General features: G+C 39.9%; 1 protein-coding gene across 3 annotated transcripts in view; it reads left to right on the forward strand.

The window, feature by feature from the left end:
- The window catches only part of rhbdl3 (rhomboid, veinlet-like 3 (Drosophila)), an 89,947-nt gene that overhangs the window by 27,482 nt on the left and 48,069 nt on the right, over positions 1-14,396 (forward strand). The window contains exon 1 of one of the 3 annotated variants that reach the window (XM_085277202.1): positions 311-330. The exons of the other annotated variants lie outside the window; for them this stretch is intronic. Within the exon in view, the coding sequence (XP_085133328.1) occupies positions 316-330 (15 nt within the window). The 5' untranslated portion in view covers positions 311-315. Of the gene's footprint in view, positions 1-310; positions 331-14,396 lie in introns of those variants that run through there. 3 annotated transcript variants of the gene reach the window in all.

The following is a 14,396-nucleotide window of genomic DNA, read 5'->3' on the forward strand; positions in this document are numbered from 1 at the left end:
AATTAGGCTTAAGGCCAGAGCTTCAGTGCCAGAGAGCCTTTTTTTTTTTTTTTTTTACTTTACAGCTTGTGAGCGATGTTTGTGTCTGGACTTCTTACTCCTGCTCTGTGAAGAAAGGTTGTTTTTGACCATTTAACCTTTTTGATTCTTTTGTTTTTTTGTGCAGCTTCTAGGCATTGTTGTATTTTTACTTCTTTTGATAGTGTTAGCTCCTTGTCCTTCTTTTCTAGTTTAATTATTAATAACAACTTTTATTTAATTGATATTTTTGCCTCCTGGTCTCTTTGTCTTCAACCTGAACACTTTGAACAAGCAATGGCTTACGATAAGGTAACATCCAGTAGTAGAAGCCATACAAATATGTATGTAAATCCATGGAAAGTTATACATGAACAGGTACAGGTACATGAACACACAAGCCTGTAAATATACAGGTAACTGCACATATCCATAGATACATATACATGTGCCGAAGGTAAAAAGAGAAACAAATTTTCATTCAATTTCTACTTGATCTGATACATACTGTGCATGTTCTATACATGGATTTAAATTGTACGTTATTCAAAAGTGCAGTGCAAAGCTTTTTCTTGATGGTGCCATAGTTTCAGTCCTTAGTTTGAAATACACTTTTGTTTTGAATTAGTTGACAAAAGTTGAGTTTTTTCCTACAGAACTATCCCGTATGGCAAAACACTTTTGTAGATTAGCAGGTAATGGAGTAGATAAGCATTATCAATACATTATCATTATATAAAATATTACTTTTGTTCTTTCCCCACTTCTCCTGGTTTTTCAGGTGAACGTCACAATGAGTGAGGACCTTAATGTTACACCATTCTGCCCACAGACATTTGGCCAGTATGCTCTTCAGGGTCATACCCTTGTGCACCTCTGGCCCGCTCTGCAATTGTTAGGTTGTTGCATTTATGTTGTGACTATTTTTGTGTCTGTAATTTCACCAGAGAGCAGACATAAACAGAAATAACCGTTGTCATCACTAGTAAATGTTTTGTTTACCTCGTCAGCAAACATGATAGAGACGCAATATTAGCAATAGTTTGGAATATAATGTAGTGTATATCACATATTTATGTTTAAGTGACTTTCTTTATTTCTCACACTGTTCTTCTACGCATCTTCTTCTGCGTCCTTAAGTGGTTTGTAAAATGCCAGCCTTAATAAAATTGACATTTGAATAATTATTGTTCTTAATATTATTATTCTGATTATTATATGTATTTCACATCCCCGAGCTACTTGCATGCACTTCTCAGTGATTACTCTTTTGTCTCTCTTGTTGCTCCTTTGTCTCTTACACTCCAAAGCAAAGTGGCTTCATCCTGCTCTCTGTCCTACAACAATCATCTTTTTGCGCTACAAGCTCGGGGAAATAACAAGTTCAAGTGTGCGTTCTGTGCAACACTTGCCCCTCAGTGTTTCACCCGAGTTTCCCAGGGGAAAACACCGCTCATATTCAAGCATGAGTAACGAGGTAAAGAAAGCGGAGTGGGTGAGAAATTGTTGGTCCTGCTATTTAATGAAAGTGGGTTGTAATAGAGAGCTGTGCTGGGACAAGAAAGGTCCTCCCTCAGCTTGTTGAACTTGCTGATGGCTCTGTCACAATGTTGCTTAATTGACTTGTTTTGTGCCCAGCTGAAGGTTATTGCATCAAAAGAAGTAATTTTATCTGGCACCTGGAATCTGTAGTACTTTCTGTCCTGCAAGCTTCCATTTGTAGGCTACAGTCTGGACATTCTTTTAAGTATTATAATTTTAAACTTCATCCTCATGTTATTTTATCACGACTTAGCAAAAGAAATGTTACCATTATCTCAAAAGATCAAAGACTCAACTGGATAGCCAGCTTAACCCCCATCAGTGGTCAGCATATTTATAACTTTTAATCCTTTCCTGAGTTTCTTTGCTTTATTTCTAGCTTTTCCCTTGTTTTCTCTTCCTCCCTCTCTTCTCCCTTACTCATCTGTGGCCTTGGCCTTTGAGTCTTAAGTTTTTATGGCTGCATTAACAGGCACTGCTTGGCATTTGGGGGGCTATTAGAAGTCTTGTTGAGTCATTAGTCATGCGTTTGAAGTGTGATGTGGGCAGAGCACTGGCTTGGCCAGCGGGGGCCGTGACATGCATGGTGAGCTGGTCTCTATGCGAGCCAGACGGCTGACCTTTTCCAGCAGAATCCTCCACGACAAGAGAGGTGAAGTCTGAGTAATTAATGGTGTGAAACTGTGGTTGCTCATCACATCTCTTCCTTTCACGACGTCTTGTCACTCAGCCTTCAAGTGACACCGGCGGATGATCCACCTGGGAGGAGCAGAGAGGTAATGGATCTTCCTTTCTGTGTTTATCCCAGGTGGAGATCTCTCCCCAGCTGAATGCTTTCAAAGTTCATTTTGAACACGGATGATAATGAAACTGAAAAGAGGATCTGTGTGACAGCAAGACTAAAGCGAGTCATCCAGCTTCAGTGTGAGACAAGTTGACTTGAGCTGATTGTTTTTCCTTCATTTCAGTAAAAAGTTCTACCCTTTGAGGTTTAAAAAAATAACACATGCACTGCAGAGCATAATTAAAGTAACGATTAGATGCTGCTGAATTCTTCTGCTCTGAACGGTGTTGGTTTTGTCTGGGTAACTGAATTTGTTCTGTCAGAAAACAATGATACGACAAACGGGCTACTGACTGGTAGCCCGTCTGCATCAGTGCCTGCCTGAGCTGGAAGCTGTCAAACTGGCCCCAGGCTGTGGGAAAGATTAGAACCGCTGATGTCAGACTGACCGACGTCAATTTGGCACTTTTTACTTCGAAAGAGAGCTGACTGCTGTGCTGTCTTACATGTATATATGCTTTACAATGTGTGTGTTTGCAAGGCTTTGAACCTTTCGGTAAATGAATTTTCAAAATAATGAGTTATTATTGATGTTCATGCATTTGAGCATACTTGCACCAAGACAAAACTTCTGAGAATGATGATCACGTTTGAAAAATACTTAATTGTTAAGTTGTTATCCAATTATTTCCTTGTAGTGTTAAATTTAAAACCAACAAATAAAATTAGGGATGCACGATTATGGCCAAAATGATTATCATGCTTAGTTTGTTCAGCATTGTTTGTGGTTATTTATCACAATTATTCTTCAATTGTGTTGGCAAAAAATGTTTTCATTGCATTGTCATGTAAACACTCCTTTCACATTTTCATATCTGTACAAATCTTTGCATCTGGATAACATCAACACCACACTACTTTTACATTAAGCTACATACCTGTTAATTAAAACAGGGTGTTTATTCACCTTGCCTGTTGAAGTGTTTGTACATGCATGATGCATATGACTAAAATGCACACGGTGTTCAGTGGGCTCCTATCTTTGGTTGGTGATTTCAGTAAGTTTTGTCAGCTGTACGGGCTCACTTTTATGGACATCAGAGTTGATATTGGATGTTTTAAGTAAGTGACCAATTCATAGTGGTGTTGGCCAGAGGGGCCGATGGCGCGATATGGCAGCCTCGCTTCTGTCAGTCTGCCCCAGGGCAGCTGTGGCTACAACTGTAGCTGCCTCCACCAGTGTGTGAATGTGAGAGTGAATGAATAGTGGTATTGTAAAGCGCTTTGGGTGCCTAGAAAAGCGCTATATAAATCCAATCCATTATTATTATTATTATAGTTTTTCTTGATATTCATGCATTCATTATACTTATACAGTTTGTGGTTTGTTTTCAGGTGGCTGAATAAGCTCATTGCAGACACAACTCTACAGCACTTTTTGCACATGATTAGTTCTCGGTTAGCAACACTTGGGCTAAATCAAGCGCTGTTGTTTGGAAATCAAAAGTATTTCCAAACAACAGAGGGTGATCCATTTGGAGGATAATCTCTTCATCTTCTCTTATGCCAGACATTTCAGTTTTGTTGTATATTTGTCTTTTAATGTAATTTTGCTCATCCACACTCGTCCGGAAAAACTCAAGCTGTGTGATGCAGGGAGCAGCTGTGACTGGCACATGCAGGAACAGGTTATGGATCTAATTTAGGGAGTGCCTCATTAGCTTTTGCTTTGAGTTTAGCATGCATTTTCAGTGTCTCTCGGTCACGTTCCTTTAATTGTGGGAAGCCAAAATCGTGAACATTAAAATTTAATGAACTGTGCAGCCCCAGATAAAGTATATTAACAAAGGTGTTGATAGTAGCTTGTCTATTAGAACATTGAAATGAAAAAACCCAAAGGGCAAAGAAAAAATCAGGGCATAATAAAGTAATCACCATAGATCATTAGGATTCTGCATACTACACATGTGTCATGGCAATTTTGTATATGTGGTTTTGTGTTGCTAAAGGGGAAATATGGAAAAATGCTTTTTCAAATGCATCACTTCGCATGGAAATGGCCAGAATTGGTGCAAAGACACACACATCACCAACATGAAGATTTTCATCCATGATTGCTCATAGCCCCATAATCTTGACTGGGGTCTTTTGGGTGATGTCAGCTGTCGGTCTGAGTGTTTGACTTTTCACCTCTCCATCGCTGCTCCGCCTCTACCATTAAGGGTTGCCTCCCGCCGACAAGCTGTCGGCTCCACTCAACCTGAACTAGTCTCCTAAATGAGGCTGGGTCCTGCTAGCGGGGCTTATGACAAGCTCTAAAACCACAGAGCGTCTCCCAGCTTACAGTGGCAATAACTCTGATAATGTACTCTTTCAGCTGGGCTAGATAATGCAAAAGAAAAAAGCAAAGGAAATAAAAGAATGGGAGTGTGTGAGAAAGATGAAAGAGAAGGCAAAAGAAGGAAAAAAATCACACAGGGAAACCCCTCCTGTTGTCAAGGTCACATCCTGAAAAGCCTGATTAACATGAGAAGGTGAGTGTGTTTGAGTGGATTCAGTTGTAGGGTCTGAGTAATGGCCAGTGAATGAGGTGCCGCTGGTTTTGCCTGTCCTCCCTGGTGCTTCAGTGTAATTAGCAAGGAGACTAACAAGCTTTAACGAGGCGGGCTTTTTATTAGAACTGCTAATTGCTCCATGCCAGGGGAATATTCAGGAAGCACAGGGAAGTGGAATTATAATACGTGTGTGTGTGTGTGTGTGTGTGTGTGTGTGTGTGTGTGTGTGTGTGTGTAAATGTGCAGTATCTGCTCAGAAAGACAATAACACTCAAAGACTGTATTTAGACAGGAATCTACATGTAAAATTGTTCACATGCTTATTTACATTCCCGTTTTCCCTTTTGAATTCACATGTGTATTCCATGTTTATAGGTGAGACAAATTAAAGGAAAAATTAACATCTTCAGTTACCTTTGCGTATTTGTGCTTCTGTTTGGGTGTGCTTAGGTTTGATGTAACGCTCTAATCAAACTGAGATTTTCTTCCAATCATTTCAAGTTTCAAATGGTTGCATTTCCTTCTCTTTGCCCTGACTGAACTTTGTTAACTCAAATTATAAGGTTCTTTTTAGCTGACTCTCATTCAGGAATTTCTTTTTCGTATAAACTTGTTTATCTGCATGCTAGGCCTCGGTAATCATTCTTATCAGATTCACAAGTTAATGAAGAATATTCATTGGTTACTATGATTGATTTGAATAGGACACAGCAAGGATCTCCTGGTTGTAAATCAGCTGGCCAGCTGTGACCTTTCTGTGTGGAGTTTACATGTTGTCACTGCGTCTCCCACAGTCCAAAGACATGCAAGTTAGTTTTATTAGTGATATGAAGTTAGTGTCAGTGTGAACTTGGATGTGAATGGTTGTCTGACTCTCTGTGCTGGCCCTGCAATAGACTGGCATCCTGTCCAAGATTTACCCTGCCTTTTACTCATGACAGCTGGGATAAGCTCCAGCTACATCAGGGCCACGAAATGGACGAGCTGTTAAGGAACTGGATGTTTTGAACAAGCTCTGATTTCCTGAGAAAAGTTGCTTGATTTTTTTATTTTTCATATGCTAATTACTGATTCTGATTCCCTCTAGACTCCATGCACACATATCTTTTAATTAATTACAGTGTTGTCCTCATACTCAGTGATCAAACATGTCATGTAGTCTTACTGAGACAGATTTTGAATCTTTAACAGGGTGTCTCGGAGTTTCTAACACCAGCAGGTTGAAGTTCAGATGCTGTTTTTACAAAAGTCATTAGGAAAGAGAATCTGCCAGCTCGTTAAATTGCCTTTTGTAATGTCAGCCACAGTCAATTAGCTGCTCTGCCTTCATGCTCCATCCTTCATGATGTATTACATATAAAAATACTGTAACACTATATATATATATATATATATATATATATATATATATATATATATATATATATCTGGGAGAACCTCAACATCTCCAAGGGTTTTACAGCAAAGCAACTTGTTCTCTGAAAGAATTTAACAGGACACGGTAGAATAGCCTCATTGCTGTGAGTTGTAACGAGATGTTTGATTTACTGTAGAAAATACAAGATGCCAGTGGCTGGATAACCAAAAATCTTGTTTTGTCTGTGGGTCAGCAACTCGAGCGGGCAGAAGCTGCTTTTTTTTGTACTGCACAATCCTTAAAATAGCAACAACTGAACACTGTCTGACTGTGTGGTATGACTGTAGGTAATTATATTGCTGAACAGGCTGCTTGCTGATGGATTATGCCACACCATGTATTTAACTGGAAGGAAGTAATAAATGATACACTGTATGTAGATGTAATATATATTTTTCCTTAATACCCCAAATAACAATATTTAGGTAAAAAATAATTGAGCTGAGCATACATCTGCAGAGCCAAAGTTGTATGTTGACTGTATTTACATGCATTCTGCTCTCTAATTCTTCTTAATATCAAATAACACTACCAAAAGTAAGTCTACTGCATCCTAAAGATAGTGTCTATTTTTAGCAATCCCTCCTTAAAACCACCTGCAGTGTGTGGTTGCACACACTCAAACACATGTAATTGCATTCTCAACCTGGATGTGCTGCCACAGCGCGGTGCTTTGCTACTTAGCCATAGTCGTACCTACACCACCAGGAGGATGTTATTCTTAAAATGTGTGACACTGGGAATCTTTACTGACTCCACGGGCAGCAGTCATGTTTGTTTATTTCCTCACGTCCTTGTCCATGTGCAAACCTTTGCAGCTTTCAGGTAATCCAGGTACTTAACAATTCTTTACATGGGATAGAGTGACATTATCAATGGGAAAAATGGCTCGTGCGTGTCATTCCATCCCAGTGAGACAGGTCACACATGTCACGCTTGTTACTGCACCAACCCGTATGACTGAATGAATTATTTTCCAGTGTGAAATTAGCTCTGTGGTGATGCAGCTTCAATTTCCTGTCCTGTTAGTTTGTTTCACCACATTTCTGATGTAGGCAGTGAGAAAAGAGTGACTGTCAGAATGACTCACAGCCTACATTTTGTGATTACATGCTATAGTATGAACTTCTTCCTGCAGAGCCTCCAGGGTACATCCTGTCTAAAATGTAGATGAGGTTATCAAAAATTTTGGCAGTCTGTTTTCCGCTGATGTTGCATAAATCATACATAAGTTTACTGTCAGCAGTGGAACAACAGATCTCATTTTCTTCCTAAACAATTAAAAAGGTTTTGTCAGACACAGAATAAAAAGTTTTCCCACTGTGTGCAATTATCCCATTTCAGCATTCAACACATCAGTTCTTAACGGCTTGACAGCTTATTAACTGTTTACTGATGTACAGTTGTGGTAAGACATACGCATACACTCATTATGGGCATGAATGTCATGGTAGTTTTGGGCTTTTAAGGCATTCTTTGAACTAAAAATAAGTTTTAATGTATTTTGGGTTTAAATTGGGATACATACAGACCCAAATATATGCATATATCCCCCACTAATATTTGGTTTAATCTCTACTATCAATCTGCACCGAAATCAGTCAATTTTGGTAACAATCAACAAGCTTCTCGCATTGGTGGTCAAATAGCTCAGTCTTTGTCTCGTCGGACCATAAAACTTTTCTCCAAAAGGCATTTGGCTTGTCCATGTGGGCAGCTACAAATTTCACTCGAACTTGGAGGTGTGGGTTTTGCACCCTCTCAGTCCATGGCGATTTCAAACTGTCTTCACTGTGGAGAGTGACGGTGGTGTTCCAGGAGTTTCTAGTTCATGGCAGGCTTGTGCAATTGTTGGCTCCTTGGTTGTTCCTGAATATTCTAACCAATTTCCTCTCATCTGAGGGTAACACTTTGGGTCTTCTACAGACCTTGGCAAACCGGTGATACATCAGAATAACTTGAACTTACATACAATTGTTTGAAGTGGTGATGTTGAAATCTTAAATTGTTTAGAGATAGCTCCAAAAGATCTTCCCAGTCTGTGTAGATCTAGTATTTTTCACTGAGTTCCTTGGATTCTCCAATAGTTGTGGATATTGGTTAATCCAGTGAGTGCTGCTGTCAAAGAAGAACTGCCAGTTGTAGCCAGACATGATCACTAGTAAGCCTTGACCTTGACAAGTTAAAAGGCACTGTGGAAGATTTAAGGAAGTCGATATATGTATATATTTGAGCTTGTTTGTATGCATTTGACCCTGAGTGGATTCGAGAAAGTCCAGAATAGATTCAAACATGTGCACCCAGTTCTTGTATTTAAAGTGATTTAAAGATGTTTTTCTAACCAAGAAAAGCAATCATTAAAAGCCCAAAATTACCGTGACATTTATGCCCAGGATGAGTGTATGTAAACTTCTGACCACAACTGTTGGTGTAGCAGGCGTTGAGTGGCTCTGTGATGTGGTCGTTTAAACATTAGCCTTACATGTAAAAGATATCTGGTTTGAGATCAGCTTCATGAGGTCAAAAACTAGTGTACTCCTAGTGCCAGTCCCAGGCCAAGATAGATGGATGTGCTGCATCAGGTAGGGCATCCTATCTAACAGTCTGTGCCAAATCAAACGTGCATGTCCATCTGCTGTGGAATTTCTTTGGGAAATTAGTGAGCAGCTGAAAATTCCCATCACAGGTGTAGCAGGATTTGAGCGTGGCCACCAGCTGTGGTAGAGCAAGATGATCGTTTGGACGTCGTCATCTGTCCAATTTTCTTCTTAGCTTGTGCTTCTTGTTCCAGACACCATCTAATTAGTAGCTCACGACTCAGAGACAGCGATTCAAAACAGTGTGGGGTCATGGTCAATGGTCACTGAAAAACTAAAAGGTCAGACAGATCAAGGCTTTCGGTCTTATATTTTAACACAGCAACACAAATTGTGATCAATATTTTGGAATCCAGGCCCAGAGTACAGCAGAGGATCTCAGTGTTTTCATTCTTTTCAGCCACTTAAAATAAATGAGGGTTCGATTTTATCATCCTCGAGTTGTTTTGAGTATATTTTACACAGCCTGCTTTGTTTCTCCAGGCTCTCAATGCAAACTTAAATCCTTAAAAAAAAGTCCCTGACCCTCACACGCTGCCTCCCCTCTGCTTCCTTAATATTCAGCTTTGTGAAAATGAGGATGAAGACAAAAAGCCCTGCATTGTGTCCAAAATGCACCCCTCGGCCTCAGCATTAACACCCCTCACACTCCCCTCCCTCTGTTGTTTTCCTCCTCTTCCCCCTGACAGGCTGCTGAGAAGCCCTTAATATTGGTTGTGAATGTTTTATGGTATTATGTCTGTACCAGGATTTGAGAGTATGTGTGTGTGTGCTTATTTTAATCTGAGAGATTTGCATCACACTCCCTTTGCTGCTTGCAAAACAGGCCTTATGAAGCAGAGACAATAACATAATTATGAAAATGAAATGTGTTGGGATAGAAGCTAATTCAAATTCTAGATCTGGGAAATATTATTACAACACAAGCCAAAATGCATCCAACAAAACTCAAAGTTATTTCATAACTGCTAGACAGATGATAATAACGTCGGTGCATAATTTTAAAAACAGCATTAGTACATCTTTATGTGCAGCTCACACTCATTTCCTTTGCAAAGTGCAATTAAATGTTAATCATTTAATTCATAACTTAATTAATTAAATTGATTAAATGATACACAAACAAACTAAACTTGCTTAAATGTGCCAGTTTTAGCTTGTGCCAAGAGTCTTGGTCAAAAATGTTTTTTGTGCGATATAATGTCCTTCTCTGCGTGGACCTGCATCGAAAGAAACGATCACTAATTGGAGTGAAGGAACTGGCTAAACCTTGCATGAAATTGCCATCAGTGGTCCATTGTTGAGTGTGTGTCCCTCTGCAACTCCACCCCAGCAGTCTGCCCATTGACTTCAGAGGGTGCTCACTCAGCTATGAAGCCTGTGGTGTTGCAGGGTGGAGCGAGGAAGATGTTTGTGTGTGTGAGGAAAATAATGCATGGCTGTCTGCATCTGTGAGTGACATGGGAAGAGATAACAGGCACATTTATTGAACTATTTATTTTTCTTCTGAGGGATTTCTTGTATTTTACTTTACAGTGAGAAAGTAAAGGGGATAAGTGAAGGAGAGGTGCATGGATGTAGGGTAAAGAGGGTGTTGTGTGAAGGGGATAGATGGAGGGGGGTGATAGGAGGTTGATGGGGGCCGGGGGGGGGGGGGGTTTCGTAAGTAGGGTGGGTGTGGGATAATATTGGGGCGGTGTATGTGGCGGGGGTCTTGGATTGGACTGTAATCCTTTAGTCCTGGTTTGAAATAACCCTGCACAGTCTGGGACAAACAATATGACAGGGTCTCTCTCTCTCAGACACACACACACACACACACACACACACACACACACACACACACACACACACACACACACACACACTGAACATATTGCCTGGCTCAGAGTGGTGAGACTGGCTTTGGCTGACGTTACTTCATCATGACAAAATGTCTTCAACGGGAGCTCACTGATCTGCAAAAGAAGGTTTGTTCTTACTTCTGTAGAGGAGAGTTTACATTTTACGCATTAAGTGAGATTTTTTGGTGGTGCATAAAGTAAAGAGAGCATGTTGCACTCAGAAGTGCAAGTTTGAGCATATTCAGGGGTGACTGTTTGTCTAATATTGAAAAATGCAAAAATGGATGGGCTGTTCATGCTTGAAAACCCTTCAGTGTGGCTAAATTAAAACAATTCTGCGAAGAAGAGTGGGCCAAAATTCTTCCACAGCGATGTGAAAGACACACTGCCAGTCACTGAAAATGCTTAATTGCAGTTCTTGCTGCCAAGAGTGGCACAAGTAGTTATTAGGTCTAGGGGGCGATTACTTTTTCACACAGGGCCTGCTAGGTCTGGATAGTTGTTTTTCCCTTAATTATTAAATAATTGCATTTTGTATCGACTCAGGTTGTTTTTGTCTAATATTAAAATTTTTTGATCATCTGAAATATGTAAGTGTGACGAATACACAACAAAATAATAAAACAGGAAGGGGGCAAATGCTTATTCACAGCACTGTATGCTTGAGGTCATTAGGCACGAAGAGCACTTGGCTCCCTTCTGGTGAGGTTATTCTTGTGGTCCTATTTTGTCTTTTCTCAGTGCTACATCTGTTAGCATTAAACTATGGTTTTTCTCAGATTGCTGTCACATTTTCCAAACATTGCTTACAGATATGTATGTGAAAGTAAGTAGTCACATCATCAAATGTAATATTACTCATGTGATATTGAATATAATATTGAATAGTAGTAAGGCCGTTCTACGGAAGAGGATTAGGGCCACTGGAAAAAAAAGATGTGCCCACTTTTTTTTTCCAGTGGCCCTAATCCTCTTCCGTACCATTCCAAGTAAAATCAGTCAAATCTAAAATAAGGTTTCCATCTGATCCCCTCAGAACATATTTAATGAAGCTATGCAAAATTGTACTTTCCTACTATGAACATTTGTGCCATTTAAAAAAAATCAGAGTTTAAATGCATTTTTCACACCTGAAAATTCATGTAGCTATCTCCTTTACGTAAGAGGGCTCAAAAAGGCTGGGAAAATGAAGACAAATTCAAATGCACCACCTGATGTACTTCGAGGGTCTGTGCATCAGAAAATACTCATTTTGCATGGTTTCAATGAATCAGTTGTTGTATAAAAACAAAACGAAAACAGCTGATTCTCAGGGGATCAGATTGTCAGCGATTATATAGTGAAGTGGGAAAACCTATGGCTTATTTAAAAAATACAGACATCTAGACACTTTTCCATGCTACTTCCTCTTCTGCAAATGTACAGCTTTGTTGCAACTGTACTGCTTTTCAACATTTGAGAACTCCATGCATTAATCGTGTGAGCCTCTCATCATGCTTTCTATACTCTAAAGGTCTCACTTACTATCTGCTGTCAGTCATTTCTTCTGTTTACTGTCAAGTGGAAAAAACATTTTCACAGGTCATCATTTTTTATATGACTTTATTACTTCCTCACGTTGTGATAGATTAAAATTGTCCCACTCGTCTTTACATTGTTCCTTAAGTTCATTGAAGTTTTCAGCCATTTGTTTATGCACAGCTCTCCGCAGGTCTTGCCACAGCATTTTGATCGGGCTGAGATCTGGACCAAGTCCAGTTACATTTTCTTTTCCCGTCCCTCTGTTGTAGTTTGCTGGTGTGCTTCAGCTCATTGCAATTTCACATTTGATTCTGAATGCTTTGATATACAGAGGAATTCATGGTCACAGTGACTACAAGCTGAAATCATCACCCATCCACCACTGTGCTGGACAGTGGTGGATGGGTGGTGCTATGCTGTGTTTGGTTTTGGCAGAAAGATTCTGTTGTGCGTCAAAGTTTCATCTGTCCACAGGACATTGTGTCAGAGGTCTAGTGATTTCTCCAGGTGCTGTTTAGTCTTTTTTTTCTAATTCTTCTATCATGATTTTTTTTTTTTTTTTTGCCGTGATTTAGCATGCTAACTGAGGCCTGTAAAGTTGAGATGTAGCATTTGGATTTTTTGCATGTTCTCTGAACATCTGACTTAGAGGTCACTTTGCTAGGACCTCTAACCTGTGAAGATTGTGGCATTGTGTTAACATACGCTTGAGTGCTCCAGACTAATAAACTCACACTTGCTGATTATCTAAGTGTTATTATTAAGTGTATTTGGTCATCAGCACTTGCTGCTTCTTAACCTCTTTATTCCTTTGCAAGTGAAGGTAAACTTAGTTTTTTCAAAGGACTGCATATGTTAAAAACATCTGTCATTGTCTGATGAGTCAGTCCATAGCATACACTTTACTTACTATACTTTGTAGCACCGGCATGCTTGCTACACATGACTGCCTGCTGGAACGAGCTGCATTTAATTGTCTGCTGCCAGACGAACTGCATATAAACAAGTTTCAGGCTAGATGCAAATTTCAGAGATAACACTGGCTTGAAAATGTACAAATGGGCTTGCGTTAAATGAAAACTGCATCATCGCTGTTAGATAACATGTAAAAATAAAGACACACAATGTTAGAGAGAGCTAGAACCTCTTCTGTCTGTTGTCCCTTGGTCAACCATAGACCACCTGCTGCCAGACTGGCTGTGCTCAGCTTCTGCTAGCGCTGTCATATGGCAACCACACGTTTGCATACACACGCGCATGCATGCGTGCTGTAACTATATCTGGTTCAGGGGTGTTGAAGTCTGGCAGGCGGCTAATATTGTCTGAATGCCACATCTTTATGCATGGATGTGCACATTTGCAAATATACAGATAGAGAAAGACAGAGTTACATGTGCATACACACTCACATGCACAGAGGCAAGCAGAGTGGCAGCAGCTGTCTTCTGTCTGAATCCACAATCAACCCAACATCCAAATAACACATTCAAGTCCTTTCTAGTGTAATTTGAGGCCAGACAGATATTGTCGCATATGGCTGTACCTTTTTTCTGTTTTTCTTGTTTTAGGGCGTCATGAGCAGCTCGATTTTTCACATTTCACTCAGAATTATTCCAGAAACACTGCTCACTTCTCTGCAATCAGAAAGCCTCTGTAAGAGGTCCTTCCTCTGGCCCCCTAAATGTCTGTGTGCGTGCATGTATATATGCATAGGCTGAGTGGCAACTTCACTATAAATTGGCACTTAAGATTTGAAGCCACACGGCACAAAGGAAAGAAAAGAGTGGAGGAAAAAAGCAAAGCTCTTTTACCATTTAAGTGCTTTAGTAATCACTGCTCTGAAGGTCTTTTGACATATTTGGATTTGTCAGAAAATCTTGGGTATGTTATTTTTCAGATATGTCTGAATGCTTCCTCTCATGAGCAAAAAGCAGCCTGTGGCTAAATGCGGTGCAGGGTGTCATTTCAAAGTGAAATTCAAAGCTGTTATAAGTTACTGCATCTCCACAGTTGGGCCTTTTAGAGCAATTAGAGCTCTTTTATGCAAGATCTTCAAACCATGACTAAACCGCTGCTGATGGTTTTTAGGGTATTGATATTTGGCTTTGCAGAAAACTG

Source organism: Mchenga conophoros, linkage group LG6 (genome assembly GCF_057382185.1).
Source record: "Mchenga conophoros isolate Kocher_MC1m ecotype Shallow Benthic linkage group LG6, M_conophoros_male_GT1.1, whole genome shotgun sequence".
Taxonomy (NCBI): Eukaryota; Metazoa; Chordata; class Actinopteri; order Cichliformes; family Cichlidae; genus Mchenga; species Mchenga conophoros.